The sequence below is a fragment of the Eretmochelys imbricata genome, chromosome 19, assembly GCF_965152235.1.
Source record: "Eretmochelys imbricata isolate rEreImb1 chromosome 19, rEreImb1.hap1, whole genome shotgun sequence".
NCBI lineage: Eukaryota > Metazoa > Chordata > Testudines > Cheloniidae > Eretmochelys > Eretmochelys imbricata.
Genome location: NC_135590.1, coordinates 799915 through 824430, shown reverse-complemented (window position 1 = coordinate 824430; position 24516 = coordinate 799915). Strand labels below are relative to the sequence as shown.

Here is a 24516-nt window from a genome sequence, read left to right as displayed (position 1 = left end):
AGCTAAATCAAATTTGAAGTGATAAGGTTTCTCTTACCCAAAACCCTATAGTAGTCTGTGCCAACTGGAAAGTTTTTCCAGTTAGGACCACTCCCACCCAGTTCAAATGTTTCTACGTCTTCCAAACAATCTTGTTACCTTCAATATGGGGAGGAGGAGAGGTGGCCTGGTGATGTCATTGTCCCTTATTTTATACTCTCCTCCCAGTGCTGGAAAAATCCTTGCTGTGTCATGCCCTGCATTCAGTCCTTCAGATTAATTGCAAATTCTTGCTTACATCCTTTGTTTACGTGAGGCTTGACATCTAAGGGTTGTGTTCCCAATCCCTTATTTCTAAGGAACTAGTCTGTGGATGTTTCCCAGACCTACAGCATGTTCAGTAACAAATCTATAGCAAAATCTCATCACTTCACACACAACGATGAGTCACATTCCTGTTGAAATGCATGAAACAGATTATGACTTTTCCAGTGATACCTCACAAGACATTGTTCAAGATTCATCATAATTTTGTGAAAGTGGTGGTGGTCCAATCCCCCCGTAACAAACCCCGTTGCCTACTCTGTCCCCATATCTACTCTAGCGACACCATCAGAGGACCCAACCACATGAGCCACACCATCAGGAGCTCATTCACCTGCACATCTACTAATGTGATCCATGCTACCATGTGTCAGCAATGCCCCTCTGCCATGTACACTGGCCAAACCGGACAGTCTCTACGTAAAAGAATAAATGGACACAAATCAGACATCAGGAATGGTAACATAAAAAAGCCAGTAGGAGAACACTTCAATCTTCATGGACATTCCGTAACATTTAAAAGTAGCCATACTTCAACAAAAAAACTTCAAAAACAGACTTCAAAGAGAAACTGCAGAGCTACAATTCATTTGCCAATTTAACACCACTAATTTGGGCTTGAATAGTGACTGGGAGTGGCTGGCTCACTGCAAAAGCAATTTTCCCTCTCTTGGAATTGACGCCTTCTCATCAATTATTGGGAATGGATCACATCCACCCTGATTGAACTGGCCCTGTCAACACTGGTTCTCCACTTGTAAGGTATCTCCCTTCTCTTCATGTTTCAGCACATTTACGCCTGCATCTGTAATTTTCACTCCATGCATCTGAAGAAGTGGGTTTTTTCCCCACAAAATCTTATGCCCAAATAAATCTGTTAGCCTTTAAGGTGCCACCAGACTCCTTGTTGTTTTTGTGGATACAGACAAACATGGCTACCCCTCTCATACTTAACAGTGTAGACAGGGATGGCTCTCCCACTGAACTCTGTGGATCTGCACCCGGCCTGGTTTTAACACCCCTGCCCAGTTTCATAGATTCCAAGGCCTGATGGACCTACTGTGCTTAAATTATTAGGGGGGAGGAGAGGCTGAGGAAACTGGGAGTGTTTAGTCTTCAGAAGAGAAGAATGAGGGGGGATTTGATAGCTGCTTTCAACTACCTGAAAGGGGATTCCAAAGAGGATGGATCTAGACTGTTCTCAGTGGTAGCTGATGACAGAACAAGGAGTAATGGTCTCAAGTTGCAGTGGGGGAGATTTAGGTTGGATATTAGGAAAAACTTTTTCACTAGGAGGGTGGTGAAGCACTGGAATGGGTTACCTAGGGAGGTGGTGGAATCTCCTTCCTTAGATATTTTTAAGGTCAGGCTTGACAAAGCCCTGGCTGGGATGATTTAATTGGGGATTGGTCCTGCTTTGAGCAGGGGGTGGGACTAGATGACCTCCTGAGGTCCCTTCCACCCCTGATATTCTAGGATTCTATGATTGTGATCATCTAGCCTGACTTCCTTTACAGTACAGGCCATGGAACTTCCCCAAAATATTCCTAGGGAAGATATTTTAGGAGAACACCCAATCTTGATTTAAAAATGATCAGTGATGGAGACTCCCCCATGACCCTGGGGAAGTTGTTTCCATGGTTACTTACTCTCACTGTTACAAATGTACACTTCTTTCCAGTCTGAGTTTGTCTAGCTCCAACTCCCAGCATTTAGATGGCGGTGTACCTTTCTCTGCTAGATGGAGGAGCAGAGCACCCAAGGAGGCTGGATGTGGGGGGAGGGAGCCAAGGCCACCCCAGTCCAGTGATACAGGACAGGAAGGCAAAGGGCATTTGAGCCCTGTGATCCCTTTTACCCCTCTCAACTATGCTGCCCTTGAGCCTCTGACCCCAGCAACCCCCTGACTCCTGGGAGTCTCTGTTCCCTGTGACCCCTGACCCGCAGGTGTCCCTGGAGCCTCTGACCCCCTGATATCCATGCTCCCCGTGACCCCTGACCCCCGGGCACCTCTGCACCCCCTGACCCCCGGGCACCTCTGCACCCCCTGACCCCCGGGCACCTCTGCACCCCCTGACCCCCGGGCACCTCTGGGCATCTCTGCACCCCGTGACCCCTGGGCACCTCTGCATCCCGTGACCCCCGGGCACCTCTGGGCATCTCTGCACCCCCGGACCCATCTGCACCCCCAGGCACCTCTGGGCATCTCTGCACCCCGTGACCCCCGGGCACCTCTGGGCATCTCTGCACCCCGTGACCCCCGGGCATCTCTGGGCATCTCTGCACCCCCGGACCGCCGCGCCTCAGTTGACGTTTTCTGGGATAACGCGCCGGGAGGCCGCGCCGGGGCTGGGGCCCGGTGGAAGCTGCGGGGGCGCAGCGGGCACCTCCCTTCCCCGGATGCTGAGGGCGCTTCCGGGAGCGGCGCCGGCGCCGGCCCCAGCCCGATCCGGCCGAGCCCCCGCAGCCTGCGCCATGACGGCCGCCTTCAGGAAAGCGGCCAAGGCCGGGCAGCGGGAGCACCGGGAGCGGGGACAGGTGAGGCCGCGAGACGCCGCGTCGGGCCCTTGTGAGGCCCCCGCGCCCCGCCCCCCCCCCGAGCCCGCCGCGCGCGAGGCAGGGGCCGCCCCCCCCCCCCGAGCCCGCCGCGCGCGAGGCAGGGGCCGCCCCCCCCCCCCGAGCCCGCCGCGCGCGAGGCAGGGGCCGCCCCCCCCCCCCGAGCCCGCCGCGCGCGAGGCAGGGGCCGCCCCCCCCCCCCGAGCCCGCCGCGCGCGAGGCAGGGGCCGCCCCCCCCCCCCCGAGCCCGCCGCGCGCGAGGCAGGGGCCGCCCCCCCCCCCCCGAGCCCGCCGCGCGCGAGGCAGGGGCCGCCCCCCCCCCCCCGAGCCCGCCGCGCGCGAGGCAGGGGCCGCCCCCCCCCCCCCGAGCCCGCCGCGCGCGAGGCAGGGGCCGCCCCCCCCCCCGAGCCCGCCGCGCGCGAGGCAGGGGCCGCCCCCCCCCCCCCCGAGCCCGCCGCGCGCGAGGCAGGGGCCGCCCCCCCCCCCCCCCGAGCCCGCCGCGCGCGAGGCAGGGGCCGCCCCCCCCCCCCCCCGAGCCCGCCGCGCGCGAGGCAGGGGCCGCCCCCCCCCCCCGAGCCCGCCGCGCGCGAGGCAGGGGCCGCCCCCCCCCCCCCCGAGCCCGCCGCGCGCGAGGCAGGGGCCGCCCCCCCCCCCGAGCCCGCCGCGCGCGAGGCAGGGGCCGCCCCCCCCCCCGAGCCCGCCGCGCGCGAGGCAGGGGCCGCCCCCCCCCCCGAGCCCGCCGCGCGCGAGGCAGGGGCCGCCCCCCCCCCCCGAGCCCGCCGCGCGCGAGGCAGGGGCCGCCCCCTCCCCCCGAGCCCGCCGCGCGCGAGGCAGGGGCCGCCCCCCCCTCCCCTCCCCCCGAGCCCGCCGCGCGCGAGGCAGGGGCCGCCCCCCCCTCCCCTCCCCCCGAGCCCGCCGCGCGCGAGGCAGGGGCCGCCCCCCCTCCCCTCCCCCCGAGCCCGCCGCGCGCGAGGCAGGGGCCCCCCCTCCTCCCCCCGAGCCCGCCGCGCGCGAGGCAGGGGCCGCCCCCTCCCGCGTCCCTTCTACCCGGGAGCCTCCCCCGGGGCCCCGCCGGCAGCGCCTCGCTCAGCCCCGTGTCTCGCTTTTCCAGCCCCGGTCCCGCAGGCAGCTGGGCCTGCTGGAGAAGAAGGAGGATTACAAGCGCCGCGCCGAGTGAGTCCCGCCGCGCCCGGCTCGGGCGGGGGCGTTCCCCGGGGCGGGGCGGGGTCCCCGGGGTTCCCCGGGGCGGGGGGGTTCCCCGGGGCGGGGCGGGGTCCCCGGGGGGTCCCGGGGCGGGGGGGTTCCCCGGGGCGGGGCGGGGTCCCCGGGGGGTCCCGGGGCGGGGGGGTTCCCCGGGGCGGGGCGGGGTCCCCGGGGGGTCCCGGGGCGGGGGGGGTTCCCCGGGGCGGGGCGGGGTCCCCGGGGGGTCCCGGGGCGGGGGGGTTCCCCGGGGCGGGGCGGGGTCCCCGGGGGGGTCCCGGGGCGGGGGGGGGTTCCCCGGGGGGGGCGGAGGTCTCCGGGGCGGGGTCCCCGGGGGTCCCGGGGTGGGGGGGGTTCCCCGGGGCGGGGTCCCCAGGGGGCGCGGGGCGGGGTCCCCGGGGCTGGGGGGGGTTCCCCGGGGCGGGGTCCCCGGGGGGGCGGAGGTCTCCGGGGCGGGGGGGGGGGTCCCCGGGAGCTGACCGCGGCCCCGGCCCCGCAGTCAGTGCGCGGTGCAGCCGGAGCGGAGGTCGCCTTGTTCGGGGTTTCCTGCCGCCCCCGACTTCCCTGGGGCCCTGCGCCTGCGGCCGGGTCGGCGGGGGCTTGGCTTTACTCCTCCGGGCATCCTCCTGGGCGTGGTGGGACCGGCAGGTTCCGTGTGAACGCTGGCGTGTCTGGTGTTGAGAGCGGAGCCCTGGGTGGAGCAGAGCCCACGCTTACAGTGGCGACCACCAACCTTAAAAACAAACCCAAACCCCTTTCCTCGGTGGCGAGCTTCTTGCAGGTCTGCGGGCTCTGCTCTCCCTGAGACTGGCGGGCGGGATGAGTGAGCGCAGCTCGGACTGTAGCCCTGAACAGGTGGAGAGGATCATGCGGGCAGCTTGGAGAAAGGAATAAATCCAGGGGATAAATGGTCTGTGGATTTCTCCTTCTGTTTAAATGTCTTTTGTGCTGCTGCAAGGCTCTTGAGGATTTAGCATCGTTATTGAGTGTTCATTTGGTGGGTGTGCCCACGTGAATGCAGGTGGTGTCAAACATACTGTCTTGTTTTTCAGTGACTATCACAAGAAACAGAATGTGCTCAAAGCGCTTCGCAAGAAAGCCCTGGAGAAAAATCCTGATGAGTTTTATTTTAAAATGACCCGTGTGCACCTCCAGGTGAGAATCTGGTTTGTTGTATTCAGACAGGGTGGCCTTATTCTGCTTTGAGTAATGAATGGCTGGGTTTCTTCTGCCTCTTCACCCCACCCCATAAAAAAAATTATTATATATGATTAAATAGCCGGGTACCCACTGTGGCTGGCTGTAGAGTGGCCTGCTCCTGATATCAGGGGAGATGCTCATTTTACCCTCTGGAGTCTTTATTAGAAGAGTAGGGCATTGAAGGGCTCTTCCTCTGCCCTAGTAGCTTAGGCCTTGTCTACAAAGTTTTGTTGGCAAAAGGCAGCTTTTGTTGGCAAAACAGGGGAGGTGTACACACTACAAAGCTACTTTTGGTGGCAAAACTCTGCCGTTTTGCTGACAAAACCACCTCAACAAGATGCATAAAGCCTTTTGCTGTAAAGTTAAAGCAGTAAAGCGTCAGTGTAGACACTGCTGTTTGTTTTGTCGACGGAACTGGCTTCCGCCAGTATCCCACAATGCCTGCCATGACCGCTCTGCTCGCTGGTTTGATCTGCAGGCATGTGCCCCTCCCCTCTGGAAAGTATCTTGCAGCTGAGTGCGCAAAGAGCAAATCGTTGGAATGCGCCTTTTGTTCTGCCCTGCGCTAGGTACACAGCAGCAGGCAGACTGGGGCTGGGCGGGTGTGGGGGACTGCTTTGACATTCTTCAGCACAGAGAGCCCGCAGAGCTGCCCGGGATGCTGCTCCCAGAAGCTATGGAGGCTGTGGGAAAACTTGGAGGGAATCACAACTGCAGGCTGTGCTGAGCAAAGCTGGAGGCTGGCAAGGGAGAGGGCGGGGGTGGGGTGTTGGGTTCCCCTCCCCCACTTCAGGATAGGTCAGTCAGCCTGCCCCCCCCCCACCTGCCCCTCCCCCCATCACACGATCCAGCTGAAAAGCCACTGACAATCTGCTAGGATGCCCCTTGAATGATGGGATTGAGAAACCTGCATCATGTGATGCTATACCTGCCTCATGAGGCATTTCAAGCCCTTCCCAAAGCACCCTGCAGCCAGTTGCACAGTGGGATAGCTACCACAGTGCATTTCTCTCTCTGTCGATGCAAGAGCTGTTAGTATGGATGCACTCTGCTGACACAAGGAACTAGTATGGACATGCAATAGCGATTTTAATTAAAGTGCTTTAAGTAAAGCGGCATAACTCTTGCTGAGACAACTTTGTAGTGTAGCCCAGTGGTTCTCAAAGCTGGTCCGCCTCTTGTTCAGGGAAAGCCCCTGGCGGGCTGGGCCAGTTTGTTTATCTACTGCGTCCGCAGGTTTGGCCGATTGCGGCTCCCACTGGCCATGGTTCCCTCCTCCAGGCCAATGGGGGCTGCAGGAAGAGCGGCCAGCACATCCCTCGGCCCGTGCCGCTTCCCAAGACCCCATTGGCCTGGAGCAGCGAACCGCGGGCAATGGGAGTCGCAATCGGCCGAACCTGCGGATGCGGCAGGTAAACAAACCGGCCCAGCCCTCCAGGAGTTTCCCTGAACAAGCGGTGGACCGGCTTTGAGAACCACTGGTGTAGACAAGGCCTTACTTTTAGGAGCGTGTTCATCTCTGCAGTTAATGTACTTTGTTTGCTTTTAGGATGGAGTTCATGTAATTAAGCAGCCAAAGGAAGAGGTGACCCAGGAACAGCTGAAGGTGATGAGGACACAGGATCTCAAATATATAGAAATGAAAAGAGTGGCAGAGGCTAAGGTAATAGTCTTTACTGATCCTCTCATTATCGTCCAGTTTGTTCATAATGAATACATTTTAACTTCATTTGTTCCATTGGCTGATAGGCATTTGTTTGATCATGTCAGATTTCAGTCATACCAGAAATGACAGAAGAAAATGTCAATACAGCTCAGTTGTATATGGGAGTCTTTGATTGAAACTGTGTCCTAGACTGCTCCGTTGCTTAGACAGTGCATGGTATGCTGGATAAACTATCGTAAAACATTATGTAGATTTTAGACATTAAATGCTTAGCCTCGTTTCTGATGTTTAGCGTGAACTGAAAATTATTGATTCTGAAATAACTGTTTAGTTTTAAAGGGATGCAGTCAATTTAGATCAAGTTCTGTCTGAAAATGTTATATCTGCTGTTACAATAGCACCTAAGATCTCTGTAATGAGACTAGAGAAACAAAAGCCTTTGTGTCTTTGCCACTACTTTGAGGATAGTCATTTCTATTCTTTCCTCTATGTGGTTAAAAGAAAAGGAGAAGTTTGGCACCTTAGAGACTAACAAATTTATTTGAGCATAAGCTTTCGTGAGCTACAGCTCACTTCATCGGATGCATTCAGCTGTAGCTCACGAAAGCTTATGCTCAAATAAATTTGTTAGTCTCTAAGGTGCCACAAGTACTCCTTTTCCTTTTGCGAAGACAGACTAACACAGCTGCTACTCTGAGATCTATGTGGTTAGTTTCCTCTTGTTTGTGTGGCTTTCTCATGCAGCAAACAGGAGAGAAAAATAGGAAAATGATTGTAAAATTACAAACCTAACCAGGGGTTCGGGGAGGGATAGTACTTTAAATTCTTCTTGAATTGACAAGGTTTCAAAGAGACACAAATGTAAACAATGGACTAATTGTCTGGTTGTTATCTGTTTACAAAAGAATTAATAGGAATGAAGAGTTTAGATATTAAGAAAATATTTATTGCTGAGACACAAAGGAAGCATTGCCCGCTGCTGAAAGCTAAGTTTTTTCTCCTCCCCACAGAAAATTGAAAGGATGAAATCGGAGCTCCACCTGCTGGATGCTCAGGGGAAGCAATCAAACAAGCATGTGTTCTTTTTTGATACCAAAAAAGAAGGTAAGATTGGGGCTTTATTTATTGAAAAAGAACTTCCCTTCAGCATCTTTAGGCTGTCCCCAAATCTTTAAAATTGTGTGGTTGTTCCTTCACACCTTTCTCTTTGAGGGGGATCCTGTCTCAGAAATGGTGACTTGTCTGAGGCTCTGGGGCTCATTATTGAACAGTGAAGGAGATGGATTGTCCCACTTGCTCGAGCAGTTGGGCTGGACCTCACACCTGCATAGGGCAAAAAGTGACCTAGTACTCTCCATCTCCTAGCAAGTATAAGCCACATATTTGGATGAAATGCTGAATCTGTCCCAAGAAATTTGCTGAACTCTCGTTACTAATCTTAAATTCTTTTAAAAAAATGGTTTTAGTTCAAGAATTTGATGTTGCAACTCACCTGAACACATCCCCAGAGCTAGTGGACAGAGTGTATAACCGACCTACCATTGAAACCCTGCAGAAGGAAACAGTAAAAGGAGCCACTCAGCCAGCCCATTTAAAGGTAGACTCTTTTGCCACCCTTTGTGATTTAGCATTCAGTAGCAAATGGGGTCCCTGCACTTTACTTTTAAAAATGTAACGGGCACTAGGAAGAGTCCATTGGAGCGTTCTCTGGGTGAACAAGTTTGCTTTTATAGTCTAAGGCTTTTTGTTGGTGATACCAGGGGTTGAGGGGCACAGTGACTAAGAGTCAGGGACTGATTGGCATCCGTACTCATGGTGCCAGCCTTTCATATCTGGAATCCTGTAGTCAAATCTTCCCTAAGACCAGAAGCAGAAAAGCAGTTTAGTCACATCCTGGTGAATTAGGGACACTTGTCTGCACTGCAAAACAGTGGGCATGACAGGCATTCTTTCCTTACCAGAACAGGAGTAAGAAATGGTGCTGGATGTCAGGCTTGAGATGGATTGGCAGAACATATGTAGTAAGGTGGCATAGCATGAGTGCACACTATGCTGCTGAGTATGTCTCTTGCAGAAGCTTCATTGTCTTTTGATAGTTTTGCTCCCTAAAAGAGGCAGTTTAAATTGATGCTAATAGCATTTGTGCTACATCTTACAAGTCCTGCACGGATGGTGGACTTTTTTCTTAGGAGTCTCTCTTCTTATGGCCCTGTTAATTCTCTTCCACTGAGGCAACCATCAGTATCTACTCCAAAAGTGCTATTGGGAAGTACAGCGTGAAGTACAGATAGAACCACTGGTGACTCCATGTGCAGATTTGGTATTTTACTGCTGTCTCTGTTCCCTATAGAAATGGTGTTTTATTGGGATTCCAGGATTTTAAGAAGTTCTGGTATGGGGAGACTTCATTCATTTGTTTGTTTATATATATAAAGTGTAATAATGCTGCATCTGAGCACTTCAAAAAAACAACAAAAAAAGAATCTTGTAGCTCTAAGTGGGGATACAGAGGAGCTTCCTGTGAAATGGGTGGCTTTAGTAGATACAAATATACAGACTCTGCCTCTCCTTTGCACCTGGCAATCATAATACCCTGGATATATGCAGAGATTTGTCTCCTCTGTTATTTCTATGGCTTTTGGTTAATAAAGTTATACTTGGATTCTCTTTCTTTCTGTCTTTGAACACAGTGGGGTTTGTGATCCAGTACTCTGCCTCCTCCTCTTTCCTGTGAAGCTATTTAGGCTGAAATCTCATTTCCTAGCTGTTCTTTAATTTAAAATATGTTTCACACAGGCCTCTGTTCTCCAGCTTGAATTGCTTATACAGCACCAGCTTTGCTCCTGATGTTTTAATTTCATAGCAGTTCTCGCTCTCTCAGAAGCAGCTAAGCATGGGTTTAGCAGTATAAATGCCTCCTAATTAGTTTGGATATATTGGGCAGTCTTGTAAGCTTGAGTCAGTATGTGCAATAAGGTAAAAATAAAGGTGTTTAAAATTGCTCATAAGATTGCAGCATGTTCTTCTTAAATCAGATGTCAGATAACGTTCCCCACTCCCCTCCCTCCTGCCAGCCCTCTCACTCTGGCTTGGCGTTAAAGTGGTTGGACTAGTTTCAACTGATGGGTTTTCTCCTCTTCCAAAGACTTAGTCGCATTGTAAACATGTTGGGAACTGTCCTGTTCAATGATATTAACGAGGTCACACCTGCAGCCGTGCCACCTTGTGCTTTGAGCCCATCAGCTCTCACAAGTTAAGCAGAATCAGGTGGGTTACTGTTTGACTGGGAGGTCTCCAAGCAATATCTTGACTTCAGGAACTGGTCTTGGTGACCCTTTTTGCTCTGAATCAGTACAGAGCTAAAACCCAGTATGGTGCTAGAAGGTTATCCAGTTCAAGATTAGCTTCTGTGCCTCAAGAGCCATATAGTGGCTGAGTGTAAACAGCAGCAGACTCAGCAGGTATAGACTGTAATCTCTTTCTCAGCACTGAGCAAGCTCTGCCCTTCATTCAGAAAGGACTGCCACTCATGCACTGGTGGTCTTAGCCACAACCATACCTACAAGCTGTAAAAATGTCAGCATCATTTTTAGTCACAAAGGACAAGAAGAAGAAGAAGCTAGGAGGTCCTTTGCTGCTGTGGCATATTGACTTTTGGATGAGCTGTGAAACCAAGATTCCAGCCACATATCATCGGAGAAGACCCAGAGGCCTGTTGTCCTAATTATCTTGCCTGTGTTAACCCCTTAGGTCCCTGCTAGAAATATGGTATGTGCAAGGAAATCTCAGCTCAAGGTGTTAAACAATGAGCCTTTTGGAAGCAACCACAAAATTGGTATTGGGTACTTCAATAGAACTTTTCATTTGTGGAACTTGTGTGGTTTTTTGTTTAATCAAAAACTTAGTCACCCTAAGTGTGATCCCTGGCAGCCTGGGATGAGTTGAGGGAGAGAATATATTTTTCTTGTTCTTTTGCTCTACTGAAAAATGCTCTTTTCCTCCTTCAGAAATTAGCCCAACAAAGGAAGCACCAGTACAGCCTCCTGAAACAGCGTATTGAGCGTGAAAAGAAGATGTTTATTATTGCTCAGAAGATCCAGGCACGCAAAGACCTCTTGGTGAGGGAACAAAGACTTAACTCTTGTTCTTTGGACTCTACTTGTTGAGGGTCTTAGAACTGAAAACAGGTTGTGTATGTGTGTGTCCACGTTTCCTTACTTGTTGTGGAGCATTTCAGGTAGCTCCTTATAAAAGTTACCAAGAAACATTCCTGCTGTAATGGTAGCACAGATAACTTGTTTATATGATATTGAACCCATTCAGGCCTGTGTTCCATAAATTTAGGGCAGAGTCAGTTCTCTGTGTAGCCTGATCAATCTACTGTAAAGTGCTGCGTAAATTTGAAACTGGAGCTGTGGAGTAGCAGAAGGGAGGAACGAGGAGGTTGTGGTCTCTCTAGATTAGGAACAGATCCTCAAAATTCCAATGACTCTAAAGAGATTTCCTGTGTCAGTGGGGACTTGCCAGTCACAGAAAGGGGTTGTATGGCTAGCACCACAATTAGATGAAAAAGCAAATGAAAATATCTTCTGCCCACTCCCACTAAAGATGAGGAATTGCCCAGTTACCACTGAAGCTAATCTGCACCTCCAGTTCCACCAGCACTTCCATTTTCTCCCCATAGGGTACGTTTCTCTCATCATTTGATAGGAAAAAAAATAATTGTTTGTTTTCGTTTCAGGACAAAACTTACAAAGTGAAGGTGAAGAAAGAAACCATAAATAGCCCACCTGTTTACAAATTCAAATTCCAACGGAAACGTTAATTTTTCTGGGAAATAGTTTTTGACGTCCTTGTGTAGATCTAGTTGACATAACGAATGTGTTGCTTCTTATGGAGAATGCTGGTATTTTGTCAGCATCAGGCTTATTTTCACTGCAGTTTAATGTTTTGTCAAAGTAAGCCCTGTGGGTATTTGTAACTATAACACATTCTATTTAATAAATCCAAGAAGATTTCTGGTTCAGTTTTGGTATTTACACATTGGAAACCCCAGAAGAGGTGTCCAGATACCTTGGTGAAAACCCCAAGAGAGAGATGCTGAGTTTGTAACTACGTTTTTGATAGGCATTTTGTGTGCACAATACACAAACAAAGGGGAGACTGGACCCTGACCAGGGACAGGGGTAAAGTTTGTGGCTAGGGGATGGTGATCTGCCTAGGTCTGGTGAAGGCTCCAGAGCAGCTCTCCTGTCCTGGTGCTCTAGACGGTAAAAGTCTAGGATCAATCTCTAAGCATCTATTTTCTCTGTTCCATTGCATCTCTCTTCTACCCCCCCGAGCGACAAGTTACACTGACATAAGGGTTCATGTGCACAGCGTTGTGTCTGCGGGAAAGCTTCTCCTGCTGACATAGCTTATGCCGCCCGTGGAAGTGATTATTTGATGCCAACGGGAGAGCTCTCTCCCATCGGTATAGATCGTCTTCACCAGATGCGCTGCAGTGGTGCAGCTGTCTCGGTACAGCTGAGGCGCTGCAGCACTGTATGTATATTCATACCTTAAGAAGCTAGAATAAAAAATTTTGGTGTAGGAGCAAGTGATGAATTACCTACATAAGACCGGTCATACAGCATCAGACCAAAGGTCCATCTATCCCAGTATCCTGTCTTCCACCAGTGGCCAATGGCAGGTGCTTCAGAGGGAAAAAAACAGAACAGGTAATCGTCTGCCACTACTGGGGGAGAAAAAACTCAGCAACAGTTGCTCAGTCCAAATGTGTAGTAGAGATAATACTAGGCAGGCAGATAACTGTCCTCAGATCTTCCTACTCAGTGATGCTTTCGTGTGCAGAATCCAGGGCAGAAATGCTAATATGAATTCTCTGTACTGTGCTGACTGCAAAATATCTACTAATATTTAGTCCTGTATGTTATCAAAGCATGGTACAGATAAATGAATCTTCTCAACACTCCTGTGATGCATATAAGCCACTCTCCTCTCTCTTCTGCAGAGAGCGAAATGGAGTCAGGCCAATATTTTCAGAGGTGGGGTGCCTGAAGTTAGGATTCTGACTGTATATTGAGGCACCACAGTGAAAAGCTGGCCACTTCTAGAGCTGCAGCTGCCACTGAAATCGGAACTCCAGACGCTCAGTATCTCAGAACCAGGCTGTTTTGAAAATGCCTACCTACAGATTTAGGGCTGGGCTTTTGAAGATGCCTAGGGACTGAAGTGCCATGGGATTTGAGCGCCCCACTCCTTAGGCTCCTTTGACAACCCCAGCCAAAGTGCCTCACTTTAGGTGACTGCAAATTTTGCTAGTGTCCCATGTTGAAGAGCAGAGCCAGGTTTGGAACCTGACTTCTCCTGCCTTAGTCCTGCATCACAGTCTCCATTCGAGCAAACTGCCTCCCCTCCAATACCAGGGCATATTGTAAAACATACTGACTACATCAATAAGTAGCTGGAGCTAGTGACCCTCTCGCCAGCCCTCCAGACCCAGCATGAATGGACTCTGGCATGGCTGCTGGAGTGACAGGGAGAATTGGATTAAACTAAGGACATTAAACTCTGCAGATGCAAGTCCCTCCTTAAATGGGGTCTTTAGTGATCATCTAGCATTCTGGTATTTAGCGGAAACATTAGCCCACAGAAGTTTTCTTACAAATGTGAATAAAACAGAAGAATATTTAAATGATGGATGAGCCTGCAGCACTAAGTATAATTTTCTAGAATTTGTCCTACAAAGGAGGTGGAGGTAAGGGGGCCAGCAGATGGCAGTAGTGTTCCACAGAGTGGGGCTGTGAGGCAGAGAGGACTAGGTGATGGGTACAGCTGCCACCCAAAACTCAGCGCTGGCTATGATGTGCATTGCTGGGTGTGGTATGATGTCCAGGACTTGATTGAGAAGTGCAGTCTGCTTGGTAAATAAATTTAATCTTTAATCTCCGAGACACCAGTCGCCAGAATACTTTATAAAGGTCTTCAGGTTACTTTTTTAAAAACTTGGGCAGGACCAGAACTCAGGAATTCTGTGTCTCTCTCCAAGCATTTCTAAACGTTGGTGACTTTTTCAGAAAGTACCACGTCATTCAGATAAAACTGCCAATTTGCAAAGTGGGGTAGATTTATAAAAAGTTGCAGAACATGATGTTCAGCCGATTGATATATTTTTGGAATAAAATATTTGGCAAATAATTTTGTGCCCTTTGCCCAAGCGCAGTCACAAATATGGTCGCACGGAAATTCACTTCTGAATTTGAAAAAATATTTGTGATGGATTTTCTGGTTTTTGCATTCTCCTGGGTTGTTATTTAAAGCTGTGGGAGGCAGGGCCAGGTCCTGTAATTACCACTGTTTTCAGCTGCAGGGAGGGAGGGCTGTCCAGCACTTCCTGCCATTTTGTCTCTATAAATGTCAATTAATGCTTCCCACCCTTCTCTACACTGTGCATTGTGTAATTCCAGCTAATAGGTACATGTCTGAATGAAGCCCTGATTGTGATACACACACTGCAATACTTGGCCAGTGAACAGAGCCATGCAGAGCAGCATGGGGCCGGGACTTGTCAGAACATGAAGCAATAAAGCAAGCTGATGTCTGTCTGTATCTTCTCCACTCAACTCCCAGCTGGCACTAGGGACGTTCTCCAAGTGGCATGCTCAGTTCATAATTGTGCTGAGCCACGCACGGCATTCGACTCAGCGTTTCGCACTTGGCCACAGCATTCTGCAAGGCATCTTGCACAAGCTGGGTGGTTCTCCAAGGTGCATAGTGGGGGAAGTTACTGGAACCCAAATCAGCTTTCTTTTTATTTACAAAGACAAGAAAATGTGGCACCTGCCTGTGTCTAATTGAATTAGGAGGTACCACGTTTTATGCATTGACCAAGAGAACAGCTTAGCAGGTCCTGGAGGAGCCAGCTGCCTCTAACATGAAGCACCTTAGTATTCAATTCCAAGGTCCTCCAGGGCCTGACCATTCTGCTGAAGGCAGTTGCTGTCAGCGTAACTCTGGTTCAGCTGTTCTAAAACTTCCCCCAACAGAAATGTTTCCAGGATTGTTCAGAATTCCAGGGGAAACAGCTCTTTGTTATTTTTTAATTAACTTTTCCCTCGAGTGTTTGCAACTGAGACAATATGGTGGCAGAAGTGGGCTAGTGTGTCAGAATTTAGCAAATCAGTCACTTTCACTTACAAAAAAGAAACTGAACTCTCGGTTTCCCAGTGTTGCTAACTCTCAAATTTATCAAGAGTCTTATGATAATTGGTGTTTTCCTTAAGACTCCAGCTCCTGGAGTCAGGTGGTTACTAGAGACTCTACTTTTTTAAAAGATGAAAGCTATTTTCTTCCTGGCTATGGAGAAAAGCCTGAAATGTAACCTTTCAAGTCTCAGTAACCAGAATGCAAAGTGCACTTATTTTAGGCATCTCCTGATTGTTAAGGCAATCTGCTTGAATATTGAATGTTTGGGCTTGGTGTTGGCAATATTCAGAAAAATGCAAAAAGCATAAGGTGTGAAAAGTCAATAAGATTTTTTTTAATTCATTTTCAATGAATTCTGGTGTAATGTGTAATACAGAGTGGAAAATTTGTTTTAACGATCAGTTGGACTAAATTGTAAGATGCATTATTATTCTTTAACATCAATATGAAGGGAGTCCAGTGTAACGCATCCGTGACTTTGGGGGTGAAGCTTTCTTTGGGCTGAAATTGAAATGTATAAAGAAGTATAATCTTCATCCTTGTGTAAAATTAGCTGAGTTGCAACAAATACTAGAAAGGGTGGAAGAGAAAACCAGAAATTCAAAGCCTCAGTGGAAGAAATCAAGGCAATTCTGAGTTGACACACAGCCTGAGCTAGAACGGCTCATCAGTGCAGGGTTTGGAATGTCCAGTGTGTGTATAAGTCTGAGGCATGTGGCAAATACCTCACCATTGGCAAGTCAAGGTTGATTTGGGTCTAGTCACCTAACCCCTGGAAATGATCCAGCTATTCCCAATATCTTATAAAAGGCAGGTTAGTAAGGGATGGAAGAGCTGATTGCACTCAGCTGGAGGTCTGTGGAGTTTCGAGCAGACATTGCTCTTTTACAGAAAGTGTATTTGAGCTCTGGCGGCTGTACAGACTGTAGGGTGAATGCAGTGCCTCTTGTAATTGTGCTTTCACAGGGAACTTCTCCCTCATTCAGCTTGCTCACCAGCAGCCTGGGGGCTCTTGCCTGTGGTTAGGGCACAAGCATCTCCCTTGCAAACTAAAGGCAGATGCACAGGAGGGCAGGCTCTAGGTCCCTTCTCCATGGGAAGGCTCCAAGTTCCTAGAGCACGGAAATAGCTGTCTTCAGTGGGTACATTCAAACAGCTCCTTTGCTGAGAAGGTGGTATGGAGCCTCTGAACACTCGGCACCAGTTCAAATCCAGCATGTGGCAGGAGTGAGTGAACATTTTTAGCATCTGATGGTCAATGAGGAATAAGTTGGGGAGCTCCACCAAGGTCCCAGTGTCCATGCTATGAAATGTGACTTACCAACTTCAGCTGAGGGCCTCAGGATTCGATGAGCATTAGAGAGTGAACCCACCTGCCCCCTCACCCTTGGATGTCAGGCCTGCGTCCTGCTCACTGCCCTGCATGGCTGTGCTCAGTGGAGAACTCCTGGGTTGTCAGCGCAGCATCTTTCACCAGCACAAACTTCACACACACTTTCAAAGAGCTAAAGAAAGTGATGTCCCTTTATCTCCTTGGCACATCCATCTTTGTGTCTGTATGTCTCACAGCGCTGCCACTGCTCGATTTCAAGAGAAACATTCAGGTAATGAAATACTGGAAATGCGGTCACAGGTTAAACACGGCCTCTTGGTGCCAGGAGCCTGTTCTCTGTGGTGCAGACATGTGGGGCCAGCAGGAGAATTAGGAGCTGGGCACCTGCTGGAAAAGGGAAGGAGTTTTATTTTTTCTCTATAGCCAAGTCAGTGCAGTTTCTGGTGTGTTTGGAGCAATGACATCCACGAGCTGCTTGGCTTAATCAAAGGTGTGTGTCTGCTGGAGAAGATCTCGGGCCCCATTTTACCTATGGATTCAGACTGGATGTCAGCTGCCTGCCATGAATGACACATGTCCCTTCAGGAGTCACTGAAGCCACAGTCTACTCCCTGCACACAGACACAATTACAAAAACGTTTAGGGCAATTATCAAAAAAAAGGAGGGGTTTTAGCATGACCATTTGCATCTCATTGTCTTTATCTTCTCTCTTTGCTGTGTGTGTGTGTGTGTAAGGGCAGCCAGCTCTCTGCTGCAGATGTGCTCTGCATGCCCTTGTGCGAGGCTTTGTTAATTTCACACTTGGGACAGAGGTGTCATTGACCCATCAGCCATGAGTTGGTGTAGGCTGTAGAGAGGGGGAAATCAGTGGGTTCTTGCATCCTCCAGCTGGTGCTTAAATGGACCTTGTGGGTAGGAGATGAGTGTCTGTTTGCTGCTCTGCTACTAAAATGATCAGGACAATGGCTGAACCAACAAGTTCCTTAGTGAGGAGATTCCCTGCAGCTTGCCGAGTGCAGATATCAAAATACCCCCCAGATTAACCGCTTGGGTTTCAGGTGGCTCTGAATAATATTCTGCCATATAACAATTTCATGTAATTCCTTGTTCAAGCTCAGGAACTCGATTGATCGTGACGGCCTATACAAGTTAATAGCAGGGTACGTTAAAACGTTTGCAGGATTATCTCTAGGCAACCACAGCAATATATTACTAGCCGAAGAGTCAGACGTCCATAGGCATATCAGATGAGTTTCCTGTAGGCATCATTTTCAGAGGGAGCTTGATGCAGATGGCAGGTCAGGCCTAGATTTCCCAGTCACTGCTCAGAAATAGCCCCATTGACCGATGGTTCAGCAGCAGCACCAAAGCCCCTGCCCCGGGATATAACCAGAAGCCCAGACCCAAACAGGATCCTAGTTACCCGTGAAACCGTCTCAGAGCTCAGCTGCAGCCCTGCCCTGCTGCCCCAAAGCCAGGAACCCACACTGGGGTAAAGACACTGAGCGAGGTTTAGGAGATGTGGGTTTAATTCCTGGCTCTGCCACAGACTCCCTGAGTGACCTTGGCCAGGTCACTGAATCCCTCTGTGCTTCAGTTCCCCCTCTGTAAAAGGGGGGCAATAAGGACAAGCATTAATGTGTGCAAGGCTCAGATATGGTGGGGCTGGAGCCATAGCAGCAGAGACTGTTAACCCCCAAAGAGCATCTGTCTGTCCACATGGGTCTTGCTCCTGTCCTGAGATTGCTGCTGTACTAACAGCTTCCTCCCTGCCAGCCCCACCTCACAGCCTGAGGAGTGGGGAGGGAGGTAGCAATTGCATTTCCCCCATGGGCCTGATTGATTAATTCAATCAGCACAGCACATTATTAAGGCCTCAGCCAGCCTCAGGGCCTTACAGGATTGTGCACAGGCAGCTCCTGTGTTGCTCACTCGGAAATAGCCCACTGGGGCTGGGCTGTTGTTAGCCGTTCAAAGGCTATGGCCATTGAAATCATAGGTAGGAACAAGCGCTGGCTGGTGAAGTGCATTGCTGAGGGCCTTCCAGGGGTTCTGAGTGTGGCCCAGACACTGATCTGATAGAACACACTGCTTCCAGACCAGCTGCTCTTCCCAGACCAGCAGAAACTTCCTAGCCCTTTCTCATAGTCTTAGGTGCACAATGTGCGTAGGGTCGCAGAGCAGTGGCAGGGCTCTTGGTTTCTAGTCCTGGCTTTGACAACTGCAAGGCAATTAATGTTTGCAGCAGGAGCATAACAGGGCCGTGATTAATTGTTATTAAATGTAGCACGATAAAACCCTGAGTTCTCTGAGCTCCCAGGGTGGTTTGGATTCTCCCAGCTCCAAACTGGCCAACCCACAGGCAGGTATATTGTGAGCCAGGTGTGGGCTGGGCCTCTGACATCTGGCCAATCACAGGCAACAGTCAGAGTGGGACTCACAGGAAATCCCAGGCTAGAAGCTTTCTTATCACACTTGGCTGCAAAGTTCAGTTTTTCCTCTCAGCCCAAAGCTCCTGGTCAAATGAACTCGAGGAGAGTTTCTAATAAATAAATAGACGATGTAGCTCCTGACAGAAGAAGCCACGCATCCTGGCAAAGCAAGCTCTGTCACCAAGTGCAAAATACCAAATATTTATTCTGCTGTCTGTATAATGTTATGTACTAAAGTTTTGAGCATAGATAGAGATCTGAGGTGAATGGTGGGCTCTGAGCAGGTCAGAATCCATTATTTAGTGAGAACATGGTCCCAGGATGTTTCTGGCTTGGCGGACCTGCAGCCAGGAATAGTAAGTTAGTGAATATAGATCATCATTTACCTAAGCGCTAGCCCTGATGCACCTTTCTAGGGAAGCTCTAATTTATTATGCATTGTCATTAGCTGCAGCAGGCAGCAGGGCTTTCATTAGAGCTGGAGTTAAGGTCTGTTTTGGCTGCTTCATCAGCATCAGTGAACTGCGTCCCTGTGAGGTTTGATACAATTTAATTAACCTAATTAAAAGCTCTGATTGCAGAGATGATTGGGGTAGAGCCAGCAGCAACTGCATATTTATAACGAGCTGGAAGGTGTGGGACTGGAGCCAAATGATATGCATCTCTAATGAGCTGGTGCTATTGAAGTGTGGATTTGGAACACTAACATTTATTTTTGGCAACAATGGCCAGTTTATCTTTACACAGAAGCAATCACGGCTTGATCAGATAGAACAGGCAGCTCAAATGCAGCGTTCTCTCCCTGGGTCTCCCCTGCCCAGGTGAAAGCCTATGTCCAAGCAGACACACAGCACCCCGACCCCAACGTACATACACCCATGCCCAGAGAGTCGCAGCCACACCCACCACGCGCTAACAGTCTAGTGTCTCTCAGAGGGACGGGGCCAGGGTGTTGCAGCTTCAGAAGCCATTGTTCTCTATTATTGCCTCCCAGGAGCTGTTCCATCCACCTGTCCCATCCCGTCCAACACATGTGAGCTCTCTGGGGCAGAGACTCCCGTCTTTGTTATACTGGTCTGTCCCGCTCCCAGGACAGCGGGGTCCAGGACAGCGGGGCCCGATCCTTCCAAGGCATCACTGCAATAGAAATAATAAAGCCCGTCTGGTGTAAGCTGGTCTTTCCTTGTGCAGGACACTGGTGCTGTGCTAAGCCCGAGAGGAGACACTGTCATTACGGCCCAGGGCTCTAACGCATCCATTCATTTACACAGGTCCTGTTGGAGGGAGGGGATTAGCTTTAGCACCTGGGGAAATGGGATGTCACCCCTCAGTCACACGTGCTCTCTGCATCTGCCCAGCACACCGGCTGCTCTAGCCTCCCTTTCTCATGGCCAGAGATGGAGGGAGCAGTTTTCCGCAGCTTTGAACTCTGAGGTCAGGCCATGCTGGCTCCCGAGGGTCTCTGCCTGACCTGGAGTGTGCCAGGCAGCTGGAGGCCACCACCCAAGATGAACGACGGAGAGACAGGTGGTCCCGCCCGTTCTTCCCGCATGAATGGATAGTGGCTCTCTGAGCTTCCACCCAACCCCAGAGAGACCTGCCCCTGCTCCACCCTACTCCTTACAAATGTCTCCACCTGCTGAGACCCACCAGGAGGAACACAATAGAAGTGACGTGCGCATTGGCTGGGGAGCCCCCCCACACACACACACTTTGCTATCCACTCTCTTCCCTGAGCCAGACACATTCTACCAAGGAGCTGGCAGCAAGCCTGCGCTGGACCCAGTCCAGGGCCTGGTGTTCCAGGCTCAGCCACGAGAAAAGGAGACCCAGACCCAGCTGCCTGGTGGGACCCGGAAGGGCCGGGAAGAGCCCTGTTTGGAAGGCAACAGGGACAGAGGTGCAATGAGCCAGGGGGCGTTGGAGTGAGGAGCTGGCCGGACCAGTTCTTGTTTTGCAAAACAAACTCCCACAATGGCAGCTCCTTTTCCAACTTCCCCTCCAGCTCCAGAAGATTCCACAGCTCCTGTCCCAGCCCATCTGTGCTCCCACTCGCCACCGCAGCCCTTGGCTGTGTGAACACCGCTTTACCCACAGAGATGGGCTGAGCCAGGAGTGAGGTGCCACACAAAAGCAGCGGAGAGCTCTGGATACAAACATGCGAGGGTTTCCTCCACCACCGGCACAGGTCAGCTGAGACAGTGGCCTCTCCGGCTCACGCAGCAGCCCGCTGACAGCTTGTCCCGGGCCAAGGTGTAGGGAAGTTCTCTTTCCTTACCGGGGCCGGGATTGCTGCCCCTACCCAACCAGTTCCTAGCACAGGGCAACCTGAGTCCCCGGTGGAAGGGAAGGGGCAGCAGCCCCTGAAGCCAGAGGGTGACCTGCCATGGGCAGGCAAATCCTTTGTGTGCTGGGAGTTCAGTCATCCAATGAATTATAGTAACTGCCTGTGCCATTCTGAATCCCCAGGAAGGCTCCTGGGCTGAGATCGAGCTGTTCTCCGAGCTGCCCTCTGACATGCCAGCGAGGCCTTGGCTTTATTTTAAACCACCAAGCTGGGCCAGCTCGCTCCTTCAGCAGATGGTGGTGTCAGTACCGAGGTGTCAGAGCGGCTCGGGGGAAGGCAGATCTCGGGCTCCCCCACCCCCCAGGCAGTATCAGCACAGGGCATCGAGGCTGACTAGCCACGCATAGGCATGGGTCCTGCCCCAAGGAGCAGGCAGTGACGATCAGACACACGGCACCTAGCAGGACCGGGACACGTGTCGGTATCAGCACGTGCAGGCTAAGACCCACTCTCAGGGCTCTGGGGGGTTCAGCTCTGAATGCCTTTGCAGTATTTATTCCCACCCCGCAGTAAATGCACCCAGGGCCTTTTGGAATGGTGATACCAGGCAGGCTGGTTCTGAGACCTAGTAGATGAGCCCCAGGGACCCAAAACATGGGCCCAAAGCACAGTGGATCTGGTCAAATGTTCCGCAGGGACAGAGCAGCCTCACCGTGACGCCTAGCCTGAGCTGGCAGGGCCTTCCTGGAGCAGGTGGAGAGCCGATGAGAGCTGGGGCCAGCCCCACACAGGTGGGGTTTGGGGCAAGGGCTGTGGGGGAGAGAAGAGAAGGGGCAAGGCAAGCTGGAGGGCTCTGTTTGCAGAGTGAGAGCCCAGAGCAGGGGGGACAGGCTTTTCAACTCCCCTTTTCCCCCAGATGCCCCACAGAGCCACAGCTCAGTTCGGGGAAGGGCCCCTTCCCACACCCTGGCTTGTTTGCCTCCTCCACCCCACCCCACATGGGGCATGGCCTCCTTCTGCCCACTTGACAGCCTCTGCAGTGCCCCTCGCCACTGCCCACTCACTGCATCCCCAGGTGGCCGTCGAGCTGCTCCCCCTGCATTGGCAGCTGACGCCCAGATGGGCTGTGGGATGTGGGAGCCGCAGGCAGGCAGATGGGTGAGCCACTTGGAGAGAGCCGCCAGCCACTCTCGCCTGCTCCCTGCCGTGGGGTGGAGGCTTGCCCTTGAAGGCTGACTGTTCCCAGCACCTGCTGGGCCCCCTGCACCGTGCACTGAGGCAATGGCTGGGAGGTGTCCCAGCTGAATTCAGGCCTCAGCTCGGTACTGGTGGAGGGGACAATTCTTAGTTACTTTAACAACACATCTTGTGTTTCCTCTGCCAATGCTGTGGGGCCTGGAATGTGGCTTGCCACTGTCTGTCTGCTCCCTTGGCTGCTTGGGCCCCCAAGTGACCTTGTGCGCCCCAAAGGAGAGCATCACACTACCCTACAGAACAGCCCGTCTGTCACAGACGTAATCAGTTGATTGCTGATTAGTCACAACCCCCTCTGACTGGGAGGCAGTGAGTGAGCTGGATAATCAGTGCCTGGCAAGGCTGCTCCTGCCAGGGTCTCCCTTACCTGAGCCTGGCGGGTGCTTTGTGCTTCTGTAACGCTGACAGACCCCGGTCGTCAGCAGACGGGATTGAACCGGGGACCTTGGGAGCTTAGTGCATGAGCCTCTACCGCAGGGGTTCTCAAACTTTTGTACTGGTGACCCCTTTCACACAGCAAGCCTCTGAGTGCAAACCCCCTTACACATTAAAAACACTTTCTTATATATGTAACACCATTATAAATTATAAATGCTGGAGGCAAAGCGGGGTTGGGGTGGAGGTTTACAGCTCTCCACCCCCCATGTAATAACCTCGCGACCCCTCTGAGAGCCCCTGCTCTACCTCATGAGTTAAAAGTCAACTGGCTCTTATCTAAGGCTGTAGAGCAGACTCATTTAACTCTCTCTAACTGGTCTTGGTGCCACTAGATGGGACAGAACCCCAGAAGGTGTGTGGGTTACACTTCCTCCGCCCATTGCAGGGCTGTCCCACCCTGAACGCAGCCCTGGAGAGCGGGATGGAGCCAGGAGCCACTGGGGCTCAGTTCTCCCAGACCGGAGGCTGTGTGCAAATATCAAGGGTACCTCACCCTGAGCCACTTCTCCTCAGCGGCCCCCCCAGCCCTGTGCAATAGTTGGGCCCTTGCGCCCTGTGTAGCCTGCCAAGGCCCTGCCTTCCAGGGGCCTGGCTGGTAGTGCCGTGTCTCTCCCCTTATCCCTTTCCTGAGCTGTCTGCACTGAAGTCTGGGGCCACGTCAGTTCCCACCTCAGCTCTCAGCAGAGAGGGGGAAGTGGGAAGCGCCAGGCGGCGAGGAGGTGGCATCAGACATTCTATCCCAGCCCAAGCCTCCTGTGCAGCCCAAAGGGCCACAGCTGGGAGGCTGAGCCTGCCTGGGAGACTCTAGCCGCAATAATTACACTAAAAAGAGCCCTTCTGATAAGGAAGTTGAAAGGAAAGCGAAGATAATCTCCATCTGCAAGTGCCATTCATCTTTAAACCTGGAACGATCCGTGAAAGCGCTGCAGGGCGTATGAAGTAAGGTGTGATTCACGTCTGCTCCTTCCCAGCACAGCCTCCTGAGTGGCTGATTTATTGGAACAAGGCAACTTTCTCGCATTGTTTCATCAGAGCAATGTTACATAATAAGATAAGCCGTTTTGCTTTCTTTATCAATCAAAGTTTCTCCTTCACATTTTTAATCATTTCACTGTCGTTCTTCTACAGCCGGACTCGGGGAGCATCAGAAGGGAACTCTTTGAGACCCAGGGCCCTCGCTCAGCAGGCATGCTGCCTGCAAGCGCAGAGTTTCGCTCCCACTTTGTCTCCAGAGACACTTGGGCCCTACACAAATTAACCCAACTGGGCCCAGGGACTGTCAGTGTCAGCTCCCAACCGCACAGGAGGGCAGGTGGGAAGGAGGTGACTCAATGGCCATGGAGTAATTTGACCTGACCAGGAAATGAGAGTCTCTAATGGATCCACAGACACACACACACTGAGAATGCTCCGAACTCCCGATTCAGGCTCAGCCTTGGGGTGATTAGCCAGGAAAGGCCCCCTGATCTCGGTTGCCTGGAGGAGATGGGAGGTGCTAGATGGCCTGCAAGTGATTGACTGAAACACTCCCTGAAAACTGCAGCTAGTCACTGGGGACATGTCAGTGCCTCACTGCTGATAATCCCTTAGGGCTGGTCTACACTGAAGACGTCCATCGTCTCACTGGGATGTGAAAAG

At 51.7% G+C, this 24516-nt stretch overlaps 1 protein-coding gene across 1 annotated transcript; it reads left to right on the top strand.

Annotated features, from left to right (window-relative positions):
• The first annotated feature begins 2682 nt into the window (after positions 1-2682).
• On the top strand, positions 2683-11951 carry UTP11 (UTP11 small subunit processome component). The gene is made up of 8 exons (XM_077838005.1): positions 2683-2841; positions 3971-4032; positions 5112-5214; positions 6809-6922; positions 7936-8029; positions 8392-8522; positions 10933-11043; positions 11667-11951. Exons 1-8 carry the CDS (start codon positions 2704-2706, stop codon positions 11748-11750), a joined length of 837 nt encoding a protein of 278 aa, XP_077694131.1. The 5' UTR covers positions 2683-2703; the 3' UTR covers positions 11751-11951.
• The last annotated feature ends 12565 nt before the right edge of the window (positions 11952-24516 follow it).

Bases quoted from the DNA above. Each gene is read 5' to 3' on its own strand.
- UTP11 (XM_077838005.1), top strand. From the start codon at position 2,704: ATGCTGAGGGCGCTTCCGGGAGCGGCGCCGGCGCCGGCCCCAGCCCGA. The intron at 6,923-7,935 runs GTAATAGTCTTT...TCCTCCCCACAG, and splicing joins AAAGAGTGGCAGAGGCTAAG to AAAATTGAAAGGATGAAATC. The intron at 8,523-10,932 runs GTAGACTCTTTT...TTCCTCCTTCAG, and splicing joins CTCAGCCAGCCCATTTAAAG to AAATTAGCCCAACAAAGGAA.